General features: G+C 41.6%; 2 protein-coding genes across 3 annotated transcripts in view; one reads left to right on the forward strand and one right to left on the reverse strand.

Annotated features, from left to right (window-relative positions):
- MAML3 (mastermind like transcriptional coactivator 3) overlaps window positions 1–6,026 on the forward strand; it is a 395,007-nt gene extending 388,981 nt beyond the window's left edge. For both annotated transcript variants that reach the window (XM_005607833.4, XM_001502411.5), the window contains exon 5: window positions 2,240–6,026. In XM_005607833.4, coding sequence (XP_005607890.3) covers window positions 2,240–3,237 — 998 coding nt within the window. In that variant the 3' untranslated portion in view covers window positions 3,238–6,026. The remainder of the gene's footprint in view (window positions 1–2,239) is intronic.
- Window positions 6,027–10,444: 4,418 nt separating this feature from the next.
- The window catches only part of MGST2 (microsomal glutathione S-transferase 2), a 30,360-nt gene continuing 21,486 nt past the window's right edge, over window positions 10,445–19,318 (reverse strand). The window contains exons 3-5 of the mRNA XM_003364513.5: window positions 14,023–14,093; window positions 11,154–11,235; window positions 10,445–10,667 (exon numbers count right to left, since the gene is read on the reverse strand). Coding sequence (XP_003364561.1) covers window positions 10,538–10,667; window positions 11,154–11,235; window positions 14,023–14,093 — 283 coding nt within the window. The 3' untranslated portion in view covers window positions 10,445–10,537. The remainder of the gene's footprint in view (window positions 10,668–11,153; window positions 11,236–14,022; window positions 14,094–19,318) is intronic.

Here is a 19,318-nt window from a genome sequence, read left to right on the forward strand (position 1 = left end):
CCAGCATCTGAACCCGCAAACCCCAGGCTGCTGAAGCAGAGCCTGTGAACTTAACCACTACACCACTGGGTCAGCCCCAAAATACTCTTTTTTTTAACCAGTAGAATTACAACTAGATAGTGCAGTCATTTAAACTTAGTAAAAGTAAAAGTTGGCTTGGATTAATGTTTTTTTGTTTGTTTGTTGTCTTTGTTTTTGCTGAAGAAGATTCACCCTGAGCTAACATCTGTGCCAATCTTCCTAATTTTATATGTGGGTCACCACCACAGCATGGCCACTGACGAGTGGTGTAGGTCCATGCCCAGGAACAGAATCCAGGCCGCCAAAGCAGAGCATGCCGAACTTAACCACTAGGCCATGGGACCGGCCCTGGATTAATGTTTTAATACCTTTTAAAAGGCATCGCAGCATTTTTGCCTTCCTAAGAAAGGAAGCTATTTCTCATTCACAAAATTAGTCCCGACAATATCCAGTCCCTCAACATATCCGTTATAAATATACGACAAAAATGTCCAAAATATGAAAGTCATTTCATCTGTTTCCAGCAGCCCATCAGTCTGTCTATGTAATTTCAGTCTACCCAATCAGTCTCGGAGTCAGCAATATTTTTCCCTTAAATTTTTTTATAAACAACTCAATAACCCGTTTCACCACAGTTGATCAGATTGGCCCTGCAGTTGATTCAAATTTAGTCGTTAAGGTCACAAAACTTCATAACAAGATTACAATTCAGTGTTTAATCAGCAGCTTTTTACATTTTTTTTTTTTAAATCTCTTAGATAGAATTAAGCTTAAAACAAAAAATTGAAACATTTCTAAGGAGCTCCCTCACATCTTTCAGGTTTCCCCACGGTAACCATTTCATTTTTCAATGCAGCATGATATTGATCTCAAGCCACAAAAACTTAAGCTATAATCAAAATTCCCGTAATTTTCTTTCTTAAAGAAAGAAAGAAAATATGGAGACATATATGCTACCCAGAAATCAATACCCCCATCCGGAAGACAAAACCACGCTTCAGTTATCTGCCAAGGTGCCAGGTTTAACGAGGTTACACTATTGTCATCTGGTTTCTCATCCCAGTTCCAGGTAGGAGCAGATTTGCTTATAACATCGATTGGCTCCCATGCTGCATCTTTTTTTAAGAGTCCAGGAAAAAACTATTTTTCTTTTTCTCGTAGACTTAGTCATTAGCAGAGACATAGAAAAATGCATTTTGGTGTACCTCCTAGCCCTTCGCAACATTGAGTGGGGTTCTGAGGGTGACATTGCTATTCTCTTGGCTGGTTTGGAAATTTTCGTAGAACATGTAAAGAAGGACTCACTCAAATGCCTAATTAGAGTTGAGTGACTTGGCATTGATGCTCTGGCCAACTTTTAAGCAGCATCATTAGAACTACGCTAGCGATCTACTGAAAGAAGTAGTCACTGCCCATTTGAAGGAGTGGACTTCGCTGGAGAAATGTGTAAAGTTCATTGCCAAGTAGCAAGTAGCAGGATGATTTCTTTTTCTAGCTCAGGAAGCTGGCCAGTTTGCACTGACATGTTATGATTCAGAGAATCTGGAGCATGTGGAAATCTACAGAATGGATCCAAAAATTTCCTGTCTATCGAAATAACTTCTTAGCAGAAACAATGGCCTTTAACCTCTCAAATCCTACAAGTCTCAAGGGAAATTAGCCTAGTGGTCTTTATTGATAGTAGTCTCTGCTGAACCATGTTCCATTTCACAAATAGAATATGCAAAGTGATCATCCATTTCTTCTTAATTTAGCCCAGGAGGTGAATTCCCTCTCACCTCCAAGAAAAATAATCTCTTATTGGTTGAGGATGGCATCATATCAAGAAGAGTAAGAAAAAACTTGCTTCTGAAATGTGAACAAAAATAATATCAGGGTATATAAAGTGAAAAACTCAACTTAGAAAGCATGCGTCCAGTATGATCCCAATTTTTGTGTGTCTATTTATATATAAATAATAGTTGGAAGTGGTCATCTCTGGATGGCGGGAATTCAGGTGACTTTAATTCTCATCTTTGTGTTTTTCAGTGTTCTCCAGATTTTTCATAATCAGCATATGTTATAAGCAGAAGAATAATTGTTTTTTATTAAGGATTTGTTATCAGAGTAGATCCTTTCATATAAAAGAATTTGTCACTCCCACAGAAAATTCCAACAACTTGTTACAGTACATTCCTTATCAGAAGAGTGAGTGATGTGTGTCTTTTTTTCCGTGCAGGTTCTCCCCAGGATATAGCAGCCGTGAGAAGCCAAGCAGCCCTCCAGAGCATGCGAACATCACGGTTGATGGCACAAAACGCAGGCATGATGGGAATGGGACCCTCCCAGAACCCAGGGACAATGGCCACAGCAGCAGCCCAGTCAGAGATGGGACTGGCACCTTATAGCACCACACCTACCAGCCAGCCAGGAATGTACAGTATGAGCACAGGAATGACCCAAATGTTGCAGCACCCAAACCAAAGTGGCATGAGCATCACACACAACCAAGCCCAGGGGCCGAGGCAGCCCGCCTCTGGGCAGGGGGTTGGGATGGTGAGTGGTTTTGGTCAGAGCATGCTGGTGAACTCAGCCATTCCCCAGCAGCACCAGCAGATGAAAGGGCCGGTAGGCCAGGTGCTGCCGAGGCCCCAAGGCCCACCGAGGCTGCAGAGCATTATGGGAACGGTCCAGCAGGGAGCACAGAGCTGGCAACAGAGGAGCTTACAGGGGATGCCTGGAAGGACTAGTGGAGAGTTAGGAGCATTCAACAACAGTGCCAGCTACCCACTTCAAGCTGGCCAGCCGAGGCTGACCAAGCAACACTTCCCACAGGGACTGAGCCAGGTCGTGGACGCTAACACTGGCACAGTGAGAACCCTCAACCCGGCTGCGATGGGTCGGCAGATGATGCCACCACTTCCGGGGCAGCAGGGCACTAGCCAGGCCAGGCCGATGGTCATGTCTGGCCTAAGCCAGGGCGTCCCTGGTATGCCAGCGTTCAGCCAGCCCCAGGCACAGCAGCAGATGCCCAGTGGCGGCTTTGCTGCAAGCAGCCAGAGCCAAGCCTATGAGCGGAACCCCCCTCAGGACGTGTCATACAATTACAGCGGCGAAGCAGCTGGGGCTTCCTTCCCTGGCCTCGCCGACAGTGCAGACCTCGTGGACTCCATCATCAAAGGTGGGCCTGGGGATGAGTGGATGCAGGAGCTTGATGAATTATTTGGAAACCCCTAGTCAAGAGGGGCCCCAGGAGCCACAACTCTAGTGGTTAAAGCTTAACGTGAAAAAGAAACAGGATGTTGACCCATCCTTGTTTTTTCGTTTTTTTGACCCACGTAAACTGAGCAAAACTGCAGCTGGCTGACAGTGGAAGATCCAGGTGCCAATCCACAGCCCCGCGGGGCCTCATTTCACCTGATTTCCACACAGCAGTCGAGACGAGATGCCATGCAGATCCCTGCTGTGAGAGAGGGAGACACGCCAGAGGCAGGTGGGGAAGACGAGTCTGAAGCCCCTGTGCTCGGCATTCCCTGTGACCACCTGGCCCAGCAAGGGCTGCGCCAGCCAAGACGGACTGCTGCCCAAGGTGAGGTATCCGTCTGCCCCTCCTGGCCCAGGTCCGGAGACTGCAGCTTGGGAGACACAAAAGTGACAGAGCCTCAGGCCAGGGAGAGTCCCACAGAGGCTGCTGGGTGGTTGCGCAGGCCCAGAGCACAGGTCAGAAATGCGCTGGACTCTGGCTGGAAAGAGATGTCAGGCTTCAAGACGTGCTACTGTATTTGGAGGGTAGACACGAAGAGCAGTGAGATGTCTCAGGGAGACGACGACAGATCCTACAGGCCTGTCTCCTGCCCTGTGATGACCCTCAGGAATTTGAGAGGCGTTGCTGTCGGCTGCCTCACAAGGATTGCCAAGTAAGCTTGGAGAAGGGTCCCTCCAGCTGTCCTGGGGAACAGCCCTCTGCTGGTGGCCATGGTGGCCATCCCTCCACGTAGTTGGGCTGGAACCTCCTGGGGGCCCGGATGATACTTATACGTCTAGGCAGTTCCCATCTACTTGTGGCTGGATGCTGTGTGTCTGCCAGCATGCCGCCTTTCTCCCTCACCCCTGCCTTTATTTCTCCTTGCCTCCACTCCAGCCTGCCCTCGCTTCTCCTTACAGTCTATCCAAGAAGAAATGAAGCTTTTGTCTCTAGGGAGCCTGGGCAGAGTCAAAATAAATGCAAGAAGAACTTAGACAATGCCTGAATTGCAAAGGCGACACTGGAGTTTTCTGTCTCTAACGTGTAGAGTTGAGTGAATATTCTCTGCTGGGAACTGAGTGGGCTGCTCTGCTGATGGATGGTGGGTTTGTATGAGCTGCATCTGATACCTCTGGTACACCCAGGGATGAATGGCCTGGAGGTCACTGGCTCTGGCTCCCCTTGGGAAAATCCCAGGGGTGATGCTGTAAAATTGGCCTTGTCCTTAATCCTTACTCACCGAAAAGACAAATCTAAAATCCTGAGAGATGAGGAACTGAAAAATCAATTGCTCCACCTTATACATTTTGGTGATAAAAAGGAGGAAGATATGGTTCATTTCATATGGGCAGAGTCATCCACTTCCAAAGTTCTGTACAGTTGTTCTCCTTGTAATTCACTCAAATTTGCCCTAACCGGAGACTGCCGGAAGGGATCAACAACCTCTTCTATCTAAGGCTTGTCTCTGTAGTCCTCGCCTCCCCTCCCACTGTCCTCTTCTGGAAGCCATGTGGCCTATTGTTGTCCCGAGTAAGAAGGGCGTGTGCTTTTCTCCTACCACTCCTTCCCTGCGTGAACGAAAGGCTGGCTCCCTTCTGTGCACTCACATGCAACTTGCCTCGCCAGAGCCCAGGCGGGGCTGTGGGGAGCAGGACTGGCTGCACTCAGGGCAAGGTCCTGAGAAGGGGGGTTCGAATGGAAGGCTGGGGGCAGAGGATGTAGTGAGGCGGCAGGCAGGCAAACACTGCCCCAGATGTGCTCGCCGTGTACCAAGGTTATACAGTTGTGCGTTGCTGACAACACGATACATTCTGAGAAATGTGTCCTTAGGCAATTTCATCATTGTGCAAACGCAGAGTGTGCTTACACAAACCTAGATGGTATATAGTCTACTACACACCTAGGCTGTATGGTACTAATCTTGTGGCACCACCGTCATACGTGCGGTCCATCGTTGACCTGAACGTGATGTGGCGCGTGACTGTGGATCTACTCAGCAAGGGGCAGGATGGAGGCCAGAGCGGGCCAGGTGGGTGAGAGCCCAGGCAGGGGCTGTGCTCCCTCTGGGAAGAGGTGGTGGCAGGGTGACTGTGAACTCCCTGCACGGGGAGGGACACCACCAAGGAAACTCTTGAGTGGAAACAGATGAAAACCAAAAAAAAAAAAGAAGTAAACAAACAAGAAACAGAATACATAATTACCTTTTTCTGAAAGGTACAGGAAATAAATATATAAGCAATGATGAGAAACTGGAGGTGGCTGATGGGGAGGGGGGCACTTCGTTACCTTTTCAAAGCTTCCTCCAAATGTTCAGTACTGGGACCAACTAAATAGAGAGGTAGATTTTAATAAGGTTGTTTTGTTTTGTTTTGTTTTTCCTACGGTGCTGATGTATATGTAATGTCTAAAAAAGTTATTTGTAAATAAGTTTTTACAATACTGCAGATATCACTGGGTCTACTATCTGTAAAAAATATACATATAAATATATATATACTGTTTGTTTAAAATAGAGTATTTTTATTTCATTCCTTAACTCATCGTCACAGCAGTGGTATTGCACTTCAGATGACATCTAATGACTAATTTGTACTGTATGACCTATGGCAACTTGCTCCATTTTATTCAGATTTTTCTAGTTTTCTGTTTTTACTTTGTACATTGAGCATTGCTTATTTCCTTTTAATAAATGTACAGAACTCTGAAATGTAGAAATGAAGTGATGTTGACATACCACTTTTAAAGGAAAAAAAAATGAATAAAAGATTGTTATCTGAATCAATGCAAAGTTTAGTTTCTTTTAGGATTGTCACTGGATCTCCAGCCTTAATTAGGCAGATATATTATGCATGAGTTTTAATTGATTAACTGCAGTTCTTGTCTCAAAAGTTTGGTGTCATTTTTTTAAACACTCATGTAACAGAAGAGATCAGTCAGTCATTCCCAGCCTTTTTAATTCAACCACACAGCTAGAATATTCTAAATTTGCACTCCGGGGGCTGTGGCAAAGGGAGGAGAGCAAAGTCAACTTTGGAAGGAACATACTGAAGTCCATTTTAGATTCAGTACCATAACAATTCATTCCCCCTGGTTCATTCAGAGGACTTGGAAAATTGATAGTAAAATTTTTCTTGAAAAAGGAAGGAAACTCAAGGAATATATTGGGGGGAAAGTAACTTGCCTGGACAAGCCCTGAGATGGGATCTGAGCTCCAGCGCCCCCTGCAGGATCAGGCAGAGGCTGGGACTTTGCCTGAAGTTGCCCCTTGTTTGGTTTCTTGCCTGTCTCTGTCCCGTTTTCCCTCTTAGGAGCCCTTCATGAACAAATCACACACATGTGAATCCACCCCTCCACTTCCAGAAGACCTGACCCAAGACGTGCCATCAAACATTAAAAATATAGTAACACAACACATTTCAAAACTGACTGGGTGAAGCAGAAAAATAGGCCACCAGAGCAGAATAAAGTCATCACCAAAAATAGATCCGAAACAAAGGTGAGTTTTAATATATACAAACCAAGGGAAAGAATGAACTTGATCGTAGAAGAAGAGGCCAGCTCTATCACCGTGGGCTGTGCTTCCAGACTGGCTGGCAAGTAACACTGTGGAAAACAATGCGACACTGGGCTTTGTCCCAACAATACCGGCTCAGTACTCTACCAGGTACCATGGGATGGAAAAATAAGCTGATTCGTGGCTGGGGTGTGGGAAGGCTGATGTCAAAAGTGAAAACATGAAGCTCTGAGAAGAGTTGGATGATCCCACTAGTCCTGATTAATTCAAATAAAATATTTTTATTTACACGGAAATTTGTTCTGCACTAGGTGAATGCAATACCTTTCTCCTTTAAAACGATTTCTTATATGTAATTGTATTGACCTTTATGAAATCCCAGTGCAGTAAGTGCGTGATGGAAGAAGAAGGTGGGCGAAAATAGACATCTATCCAGGAAGTCACTAGGCATCCGCCCCAGTGAGAAAGATGTATTTTATGGCTGAAACTTAGAGAACATTCAAAAGCATTAGATGAGCTATTTCTGTCTTTGGCCTTCTTAAAGGAAGACTGTGTCTGGAGAAAAAGAGTGAAAAACAAATGACCTGATATTTTTTCCTTATTAATGACTTTTTTGGCCACATCCCACCTACCTCCAACCTGCGAAGAAAAGCGGGGGAGGAAAAACCCCTGGGAAGAGAGCAGGGCTGCTTGTTTGCATAACCAGCCCATTTTCTTCTTATTTTCTTTTTCGTCTTTTTTCCTCTTCTTTTCTCTTCGCTTTTCTCCTCTAGTCTCGTTTTTTGTTTTAAGTTCTAAGGTCTAGTGTCCTCTGGATGAGCTACCACACACAGACACCCGTCTCATTTCATGCAACAGGCAGAGGTCATTACAACAGCTTCCACACACATGGCCCCAGTGTCCCTGCCATGTCCAGGACAGCTGCTGGGCCAGCACTAATGCTGCGGCTCTATCCATACCATAGATCCCAAATCAAGCATACAGCACTCAACATAAAAAATCTTCAGGGGCTGGCCCGGTGGCGCAGCAGTTAAGTGCACACATTCTGCTTCTGTGGCCTGGGGTTCATCGGTTTGGATCCTGGGTGTGGACATGGCATCGCTTGGCAAGCCATGCTGTGGTAGGCGTCCCACATATCAAGTAGAGGAAGATGGGCACAGATGTTAGGGCCAGGCTTCCTCAGCAGAAAGAGGCAGATGTTAGCTCAGAACTAATCTTCCTCAAAAAAAAGTTCATTCAGAGCTACCAAGAACTTGATTTTAGATTTTAACTTTGCTTCAGATTTTTAAAAATTTCATTGTGAACATTTTCAAACAATCAGAAAAATAGACTAGTACAATGAATAACTATACACTTACCAACTCAATTTAATAATTGCTAACACTTCACCATATATGCTTCACATACATATTTTGCAGAACCATTTCAAAGTATACACCTCCAACCACTTCATCCCTCAACCTCTCAGCATGCAGCTCCAAGAAATCAGGACATTCTCTTCTCTAGCCACAATATCATTATTATCACACCTAACACAATTAACATTAACCCCGTCATATCATCTAATTCTCACTCCATATTCAAATTGCCCAATTGTCTCCCAAATGTCTTCCAACATTGCCATTTTGTTTTATGCCTTTTTTTTTAAAAGATTTTATTTTTCCTTTTTCTCCCCAAAGCCCCCCTGGTACGTAGTTGTGTATTTTTAGTTGTGGGTCCCTCCAGTTGTGGCATGTGGGACGCCGCCTCCACATGGCTTGATGAGCGGTGCCATGTCCGTGCCCAGGATTCGAACCGGCGAAACCCTGGACCGCTAAAGCGGAGCACGAGAGCTTAACCACCCGGCCATGGGACCAGCCCCATATGCCTTTTTTTTTGGTAAAGACTTTTAATACAGAAAAGTTCTTCTCCATCCCTTTTTTCATAACATTGACTTTTTGAGGCAATGAATCTGATTTCTGAAAATAAAATTAGTCAATTTACTAATATACAAAAAATACATATGTAATTGTCAAACAGATCAGAAACTCACATCTCCGTGGCCAGCATGTTTACTCTCTGTAGCCGAATTTATAGAAATTAAAATAATCAAGAGGTTGCCTTGGTGACAAAAGAATTAGAACAAAGGCAATAAATTCTATAGTTCAGATGTTTAAAGGTACAAAGGTCCAATATCCTGGTGCACCCATTTTCTTTTTCCATATATTGTTTAACCAAACTATGTGTGTGTGTATTTATAATTTGCACCTATAAAATTGTTCCAATTTAGATGCAAAATAGAAATTGTTTTAAAATCCTCAAGTGTAAGATTTGGAAAGTTGTGGGTTTTTTCCCCCCACTTCTAAAGTATATGATTATGCAAATAATTGCACTTTCGGGTCAAAGATTTGTGCACTCTCTTCTTTCGCTGTCTTCAATATATGAAATAATTAAAATGTCACAATACAAATCACCATAACCAATCAGAATACTAAAAAGTAAAAATACCATAGAATCAGCATTTTAAAATATTAGCCCCATTTTGTCTAAGAGAAAACTGAGGCAGAGAGCTACAAAGTGCTGGGGTAGCATAGCCAGCAAGTGGTAGAACAGGTTTAACGTCTAGCTCTGGAGTCTTCACTTCCTGCTGCACTACCTCTATTGACCAGATGCCTTGTCTGGAGTCAAACAGCCAGTGAGTGAGGGAACCGGACTTGTATCCAGGTACCCCATCCCAGACTAACACGTTCTCCGTATACTTTAAGACATTTAGTACTGCTATTTTAGATGCAAGGGATTGTCATGTCTTCTCCTCTACTTTTCTGGAAGCACTAGTGTTTAAATGCCTTTATTTCTTTTTCTATTATTCATAGGCTTTGTAACTTCCTTTGTACCCATAAAAAAGAAAAGTTCCAATAAACAGCTTCTGGAAGATGCCCACGCCAGACGCAAGGCTGTCCAACTTTCTTTGGAAAAATCTACAGAGAGCTCTTTTCCTGATGTTAAAATGTGTTATATAGGCTCATAATTCTGCTTTCCTAAGGTCTCTGAAGACTGTGAAGTGGACTCATTCCCATTTTACAGATGAAGAAAGTGAAGAAAGGTCATTTGCATTGTGCTAGACGGCGACTGCACCTCAGGGTCACAACAGCAGCCGGCCCCAAACCCCACATGACACCCAGAGTGCAGTGGAAACCAGCCTAGGCTCTCCAACCATGACCATGACCCTCCTTCCCCTCCCCAGGGGCAAGAATATTCACTGAGCCCTGGTTTCTGGATGGTTCCTTGAAAACGATGTACCTTTTCTCTTTTTCCTTTTTTCTTTATGAAGTCCATTTTCACAGCCGGATTTGTTTTGTGCTCTTAGTTGATCACTCTCTTCTCTGGCTACTCTATGTGTTTGCCTGACTTCCCAGACACGCAGCCATCTGTTGCTTTCCTGCAACCAGTGAAGTGGGCTCAGCTGCCTTATCAGTGTCTGTGTGGAGCTTTCCATAAGAGAGAAGCAGTCTCAGAGATGAGTGATGGCAGTGGTCCCTAGAAAGTCCAGCATACAGGTCAGGCTGTTCCTCCCCACACAAGCACAACTTTAGCATTGACAACTATAACCAGGGCTCAGAGCAAACTTCATTTCTTAAACAAACAGGAAATGTATATTCTCTAACCGGTATGTTTCTACAAAGCCATTTCAAAAAAAACAAAACGAAGACTTTCATTTTTTTTAATTGAACAAGTGACACCATATAAGCTTCAGAGTGGAAACATCTTCTGCAAGCATTTGAGCAAAGGGAGGGGAAAAGTTAGAAGTGCCTCAGTTTCTTGGCAACATTGAGGTCTAGGTATTCATCCAGAAAGCTGTTTGCAATCCCCAGGGCGCCCAGGATGGCCAACAAGGCCAAAATCCCCAGACCCAACCGGAAACCAGTCATCCTGCAGGGTGGATATGAGGGAAAGAGGTTATAAACAGGGCTACAGTGATGAAGCCAGGAGTCCTAAAGTAGGCTGCTCATCATTAACACCATCTAGAACTTCTGTGTTCTTGCCATTTGAAAATTTTGATTCATCACATAAAGGGGAAGCCAACCACAGAGGTTAATTGGCTCCTTTGAACATTCAAAGGATTATCAAAGCTGGGCAGGATTATTTCCTTGGTAACATCTTGGAGATAGTGCAACATTTTTGCAAGGATTTAAAATGTGGTGGTCAAGGAGTGCACATTCAGTGCACAGTTTTATATTTGCATGTTCTGCCTCACATCTAATCACATACGGCCTGGTGAGACTTGGCCTCAGGCAGCATAAATCTCTTTTGCAATCACAACCATCAGTGCTGTTAATACTCTCAGGAAGAGGAAACTAATTCAAACTCCATCCTGCTACTTTTTACCTAAACACCCAATTCTTGGGTTCTCCTTACCTTTTGTTAGCAGCTTCTGAATATCCCCAGAAATACTGGTGACGGGCATAGATGTACAACAGACCCAGACAAGTAGCAAAAACTATAGAGATAGAGAAAAAAATAGAGAAGATGGAGAGTCTGATGGCAGTCTCTCAAAATGTGATGTAAAGACTGAGAAAATACTCATAAAACATACATCTGACAAAAGACTCATGTCCAGAATATATAGAGAACTCTGACAATTCAATAAGGAAGGAAGAACAACTTAATTTTTAAATAGGCAAAATATTTGAATAGACAATTCACATAGGAAGATAGACAAAGGTACCAATAAGCATACAGACATTTTTTCAACATTATTCAACATCATTCAATATTAGCAAACTGCAACTTAAAACCACAATGAGAGGACACCACTTCACACCTGCCAGAATGGCTAAAACTAAAAAGACTGATGACACAAAATGTTGGCGATGTTGGAATCCTCATACATTATTGGTAGGAATGCAAAACAGTACAGCCACTCTGGGAAAAGCTCTGGTAGTTTCCTGTAAAACTAAACATACTTTTTGACCCAGCAATTCCATTCCTATGTATTTAAACAAGAGAAATGAAAGCTTGTGTCCATGAAAAGACTTGTACAGAATATTCATTGCAGCTTTATTCATACTAGCCAAAAACTGGAAACAGCCTAGAAGTCTTTCAACAGGAGAATGGATAACCAAACTATGATAACCACACAATGGAATACCACTCGGCAATGAAAAGAAACAGGTACTCACAACAACATAGTGAAGCTCAAAAACATTTTGCCGAGTAAATGAAGCATCACACAAGAGTACAATATTGTATGATTCCAATTATGGAAAGTTCTAGAATGGGCAAAACTAAACTATGATGAAAAAAATCACAACAGTGTTTGCCTCTGAAAGGGGTTGACTGGGAAAGGCATGAGGAAACTTTCTGGGTGGCAATCATGTTCTATATCTTGTTAGGGTTTTGGGTCACATAGGTGTATATAGTTGTCAAAACTCATCAAATGGCACACTTAAGATTTGGGCATTTCATTGTATATAAGTTTTACCTGAAAGAAACGTAAAGTGTGGCATGAAGTTCTGCCATCCTGTCCAACGAATAATATCACATCCTCCCTACATTAGGGACCCTCTCTCTTCCTCAGCACCTCACAGATACAAGTTGCCAGAGCCCTCTTGTACACACTTGGAGTCTATCTCTGGGACTCTGGTAGGTTAGACAGAATTAAATTTGTTAAGTTATTCAGTCACAAACATTTTCTCTAGTTTCTACCATATACAGGTATTATTCTAAGAACTAGGCTTAGCAGTGAAGTAGATACAAGCTCCCTGCCTTTATGGAGTTTACCAGCTGAGACAGACAACAAACAGAGGAAAATGAGAAGAAAATTACAGATCTGAATGTGCATTGAAAGAAATGAAGAGGAAATGGGCCAGCGGGCACTGGAAGAGGCCACCTGTAGAAAGGGGTCGGGGAAGGCCTTCCTGAGGGGCTGACATTTGCTTTGGGGCCGGAAGGATGAGAACGAGAGGGCCAATTGCTGGAGAAGAAAGGGTGGCAGGGCCACCTGGCGTCTGAGGAAGTGGAGAGATTGTGAGCATGTTGAGGTCTTGAAACTTCCTATCTAATGATTACTCCCACAAAGCCAAGGAGAACTGTTCAGGGCAGTTAATAGGCTACCTACTCTGGGTGAGAAAGAATGAAAAGAAAATTATGACACGCAGATACCCGAGAAATCCTTTCCTGACAGGCAGTCAGCCTCAGTCAGCTCATCACAGTGAAATCGAAAGGGTCGAATGACAGAGACTGAGTCCCATTATCAAAAGGCACTTTTCTTATTAGCTGTTGATGTGGTCTCACCTGACAAGAAACAATGGCCTCCATTCATGCCCTTAAGGGACAAAAATGTGTATTGGAATAAAGTTAAGAAGTCGTTCTCTGAGGGATATATTATCTGAAATTCCTCAGTTGACGGCAAAAATTACAAGAAGGGATAGGGTTGCCTTTGAAAACAGCTAGATTTTGGATTATTTAAATCTTAGCAATCAAATGTCAAACTTAAATGAGGCAGTGAGAACTATCAGAAAGCAAAGGGATTGAATTTCTCCAACTAAGGGAGCTGGTGCTGGTCCAACCCCCTGTGAAAGGCACAGAGTTTGGGTAAAGCCTTCAGCTCACCAGGGAGACCCCAGTCAGATAGAAAGGAGATGTTTGTAAAGTTGCTACATACAAACAATAGCACTGCATCATCCGGAACTCTTAAGAAAAGAGACATGGATGGTTGGGTCAAATACCTATAGATCCCGCTCTGTACTTGGAAGCTAACTTTCTCCTACATCGGTGAAGGTTAAATTGGACAAATAACCTCTCTGTTCTTCAGTTTCTTTATCTGTAAAGTAGAAGTTAATTACTGAAACTACCTCATAGGAAGGTCTTTAATCCTATGAAACCCATGCAGGAGATAATATATGTATAAAATTTAAAAATAGTACCTGGCACAGAGTAAGTGCTAAACAAATGTTAGCTATAATAATTAAGGTGAATTGTTAATTCTGTGTTCTGTTCTTGCAGGTAAATTAGAATTTAGAGTGTTAGGTTTGAAGATAAATCTTGTGTCATTTTCATCCTGAGTGCCCAACATAGTTTGTTCCAAGTTTTTTAAAAACTACTGAATTGGAATGAAGCCAGAGTTAGTGTACCTGCAGAACAGTGCTCTGTGATGCACAGACATTGCTGATTTTGTTTAAAACAATTTCCAGGATCAGGATATGTGTGTTTACATGTCTGCTCCTTAATAGTTCTAAGAACTGTAGTCATCATTAGGACAGAGTTGACCATATTTTAAAATTACCTTGGTTGAAATACCACCCAGCCATCCACAATGTAATCATGAATGCGGGGTAAAACTCCACACTGTTTTGTCTGCAAGGAAAAATAAAGACATGGGTTATTTTATGAGAAAACTATATACCAAAGCATTGAGTTTTCATCTAGTGGTAAATGTCCAGTGTCTTCTTACAAAAATAATATAAGAATTTACATAAAGAGTTTAAATGTCCTTACATGCAAAATGAGTCTTTCAAGATGGGACTCAAACCTCAGAGCATGGCCAAGACTCGTTCTCCTACGGGTAAGCTGTCATTAGTAGAAATGAATTGTAGCACTTTTCCAAAAGACAGGCCTTGAGATGGTCCTGATTCTGAACCTAAAGATCATTCTGTATCTTATCTAAATAACTCAGAAAATAACTCAATTCATAGTAAGTGGATTTCTTCCCCCAAATTCCCTCACATTATTGCCTTCCACTTGAGATACTCAGCACATTAAAAATGGCATTTAAATAATTCCCCTAAAACCTCCTGAAGTAAAAGAATGAGCATATTTTATTCCCATTTTATGGAGAAAAAACTAGGGCCTGAGAGCCCAAGATGACTGATGCCTTGCAGAGAATCAAAGGTAGACTGTGTCATCTCCAGATTCCAAAGCTCTGCCCTAATGTCAAGTCAAATTGCTTCTATTCATAGTAGACTTGGATGGAAAATTTGATACTATTTTAAGCACAGGGAATAGTTCTCTGGGAGCTATAATTAATTCATCTGCACCTAGCAAAGGGAAAAAAGATGAATTATATTCATCTTCCTTCCTGTGCTACACCCCCAAGTGATCTTGGTTAGGTTGGCTGAGCTCTTTGCTGACAATATCACAACCAGAAAAAACTTTAATATAATTCATAATAAGGTCTTGAGCTGATCCTGGTGGAAGAGTCACAGTCTACAGGATTATAAATGATCCCACATCCTTCCTTAAATAAGCCTTAAAGCTTGTATACTTAAGGTTATGAGGTAATTGACCCAGAAATAGTTGGTTCTGGTTCTTGAAGACTGAGTTTTCTAGCCCAGGTCACCATGAGTGACGTTTTTTTTCTTAATGAAAAAAACAAGTTTTAGTTTTGTTTTTGTGACCAAGATAGTGACATAGGAAGCTTCTGAACTTCCCTACTCCCACAGATGCACTGAATGTGTAGCTACACACAAAGAAATTCATGCTGAAGGAAATCCAGAAGCCAACTGAGTGACTCCTACACATCAGGTGAATGAGAAAATAGCCACACTGAAATGGGTAGGAAAGGCTGAGATACACTCACCCCATAAACACTACGCCCAGCACAGTGCCATACAATCAAGAGGGAACCCTCAATTCCAAGTTGTTCCCCCAGAAGCAAAGGATTTGGACATCTAGCACTCCAACTTTTAAGACTTCCACTTGACAGCTGGGCCCCCAAAACATCTAGCTCTGCAAACCAATGGGGCTTGCATCTATAAGACCCACAGGACTATAGCAAACAAATAAGCAGTTCTTAATGAGTACATGAGCACTCACCCCAGCTATCCCTCCAGGGTGCAGTGCAGAGTGAGCAGGCAAAAACACTTGTCTCCAGTCTTTCCCAAGAAGGGGTTTGACTCCATTCTTTACAAGCTGATGCCCAAGGGCCCAGCTTCTAATTTAGCACACATCTAGGAGCTGGCTATGATCCTCTCTGGAGCCCTGGTGCGCTGATGGGGACTTCTCCTGCTTTTCCACTTCAACTTGCTCCAATGATAAAACCAGATTGCCAGCATTCATTTAGAAGGATCTTGTACACACATCTGGGACCCCAGCTTTTGTGGCTGCCACCTGAGAGACAGGCCCCCAAATCACCTAGCTCTGATAGCCAACGGGACCTGCATTCACACATCCTACAGGACCATAAGGAGCAGTTTTAAACTTTGCAGTCCAGAAGGGAGTGGGATGATATCTTCAAAGTGCTGAAAGAAAAAAACTGCCAACCAATAAAGCTCTACCCTGCAAAGTTGTCCTTCAAAATTGAAGGAGAGAGAAAGTTTTCTAAACAGAAGCTTTAGGATTTTGTCATTACTAGACAGTCCTTAGAAGAAGTGTTAAAGGGAGGTCTTCAATTTGAAATGAAAGGATGTTAAACATGAAAACATATGAAAGGATAAAACTCACTGGGAAAGGTAAATATATAATTAAATTCAGAATACTCTAATATTGCAATGGTGGAGGGTAAATCACTTACAACTCTAGTACAAAGGTTAAAAGACAAGAGTATTAAAAATAACTACAACTACAATAATTGGTTAATGGATACACAATATAAAAAGATATAAATTGCGACATCAAAAACATAAAATGAGTAGGGAGTGTAAAAATGTGGAGTGTTTGTGTGCATTCAAAGTTAAGTTGCTATCTGCTTAAAATAGACTGTTATAAATATAAGATGTTTTATGTAAGCTTCATGGTAACCACATAGCAAAAGCCTATAATAGATAGACTAAATATAAAGAGAAAGGAATCAAAGCATACCACTACAGAAAGAAATCAAATCAGAAAGGAAGAGAGCAAGAGAGGAAGAAAGGAACAGAAGAATTACAAAACAGCCAGGAAATAATTAATAAAATGGCAATAGTAAGTCCATAACTATCAATAATTACTTTAAATGTAAATGAACTAAATTCTCCAATCAAAAGACACAGAGTGGTTGGATGGATAAAAAAACAATGCTCAACTTTATCCTGCCTACAAGAGACTCACTTCAGCTTTATGAACACACATAGCCTGAAAGTGAAGGGATGAAAAAAGATTCTCTATAAATGGAAACCAAAAGAGAACAGGGGTAGCTATACTTACACCAGATGAAATAGACTATAAGCCAAAAACTGTGACAAGAGACAGAGAAGGTCATTATATAATGATAAAGAGATCAATTAATCAAGAGGATATAACAATTATAAATATTTATGCACCCAACATCAGAGCACCTAAACATATAAAGCAAATATTAACAGATCTGAAGGGAGAAATAGACAGCAATACAATAGGAGTAGGGGACTTTGATGCCCCATTTTCAACAATGGACAGATCATCCAGATAGAAAGTCAATAAGGAAACACTGGGATTAAATTCCACATTAGATCAGTAGACCTAACAGACATGCAGAACATTCCATCCAAAGACAGCAGAATAGACATTCTTCTTAAGTGCACATGGAACATTCTCCAAGATAGATCAAAGCAAGTCTTAATAAATATAAGAAGACTGAAATAATATCAAGCGTCTTTTCTGACCACAACAGTATGAAACTAGAAGACAATTACAAAAGGAAAACTGGAAAATTCACAGATATGGAGAGATTAAATAATATGTTCCTGACCAACCAATGAGTCAAAGAAGAAATCATAAGTGAAATAAAAAATATCTCAAAACAAATGAAAATGGAAACATGACATAACAAAATTATGGGATAAAGCAAAATCAATTCTGGAGGGAAGTTTATAGCAACAAACAAAAAAGCTCTCAAATAAACAATCTAACTTGGGGCTGGCCTGGTGGCGCAGCAGTTAAGTTTACGCGTTCCACTTCTCGGTGGCCCGGGGTTTGCCGGTTCTGATCCCTGGGGTAGACATGGCACCACTTGGCAAAAGTCATGCTGTGGTAGGCATCCCACATATAAAGTAGAGGAAGATGGGCACAGATGTTAGCTCAGGGCCAGTCTTCCTCAGCAAAAAGAGGAGGATTGGCAGTAGTCAGCTCAGGGCTAATCTTCCTCAAAAAAGAAAAAAATCTAACTTTACACCTCAAGGAACTAGAAAAAGAAGAACAAACTAAGCCCAAAGTTAGTAGAAGAAAGGAAATAACAAAGATCAGAGCAGAAATATGAAATAGAGACTAAAAAGACGAGAAAAGATCAATGAAACTCAAAGCATATTTTTTGAAAAGATGAACAAAATTGACAAAACTCTAGCTAGACCAAGAAAAAAAGAAGACTCAAATAAAATCAGAAATGAAAGAAGAGATGTTATAATCGATAACAACAATAATAAGGATCATAAGGAACTATTATGACCAATTATATGCCAACAAATTAGACAACCTAGAAGAAACTGATAAATTGCTAGAAACATACAACCTACCAAGACTGAATCATGAAGAAACATAAAATTTGAACTGAGTAATTATTAGTAAAGAGATTGACTCCATAATCAAAAACCTCCCACCAAAAGACGTCCAGGACCAGATGGCTTCACTGGTGAGTTCTACCCAACATCGAAAGAAGAATTATCACCAATCCTTCTCAAATTCTTCCAAAAATAGAAGAGGAGAGGATACTTCTAAACTCATTTTACAAAGCCAGCATTACCCTGACACCAAAGCCAGACAAGAACACTACAAGAAAAGAAAATTATAGGTCAATATATCTGATGAACATAGATGCAAAACTCCTTGACAAAATATTAGCAAACCAAACTCAACATTACGTTAAAAGGATCACACACCATGATCAAGTGAGATATAAAAGGAACATGCCTCAATATAATAAAGATTATATACGACAAGCCCACAGCTAATATCGTACTCAACAATGAAAAACTGAAAGTTTTTCCTCTAAGATCAGGAACAAGACAAGGGTGCCCACTCTCGTCACTCCTATTCAACATAGTACTGGAAATCCTAGCAATTGGGAAAGAGAAAGAAATAAAAGGCGTCCAAATTGGACAAGAAGAACTAAAACTGTCTGTACATGATATGATATTATACATAAAAACCCCTAAAGGGGCCAGCCCAGTGGTGTAGTGGTTAAGTTTGTGTGTTCCACTTCAGTGGCCCGGGGTTCACAGGTTTGGATCCGGGGCGCAGACCTAGCACCGCTCTTCAAGCCATGCCGTGGCAGCATTCCACGTAAAACAGAGGAAGATTGGCATGGATGTTAGCTCAGACACAATCTTCCTCAAGCAAAAACAGTAAGACTGGCAACAGATATTAGCTCAGGGCTAACCTTCCTCACACATACACAAAAAAACTCTAAAGACTCCACCAAAAAACTGTTAGAACTAATAAATAAATTCAGTAAATTTGCAGGACATAAAATCAATATACAAAATCAGTTGTGCATCTATATTCAAATAACAAACCATCAGAAAGAGAAATTAAGAAAGCAATCCCATATACAATTGCATGAAAAAAATAAGATATTTAGGAATAAATTTAATCATGGAAGGAAAAGATCTACACACTGAAAACTATGAAACATTGATGAAAAAATTGAAGAAAACACAAATAAATGAAAAGATATTCCATGCTCATGGATT

Source organism: Equus caballus, chromosome 2, assembly GCF_041296265.1.
Source record: "Equus caballus isolate H_3958 breed thoroughbred chromosome 2, TB-T2T, whole genome shotgun sequence".
NCBI classification, from domain to species: domain Eukaryota; kingdom Metazoa; phylum Chordata; class Mammalia; order Perissodactyla; family Equidae; genus Equus; species Equus caballus.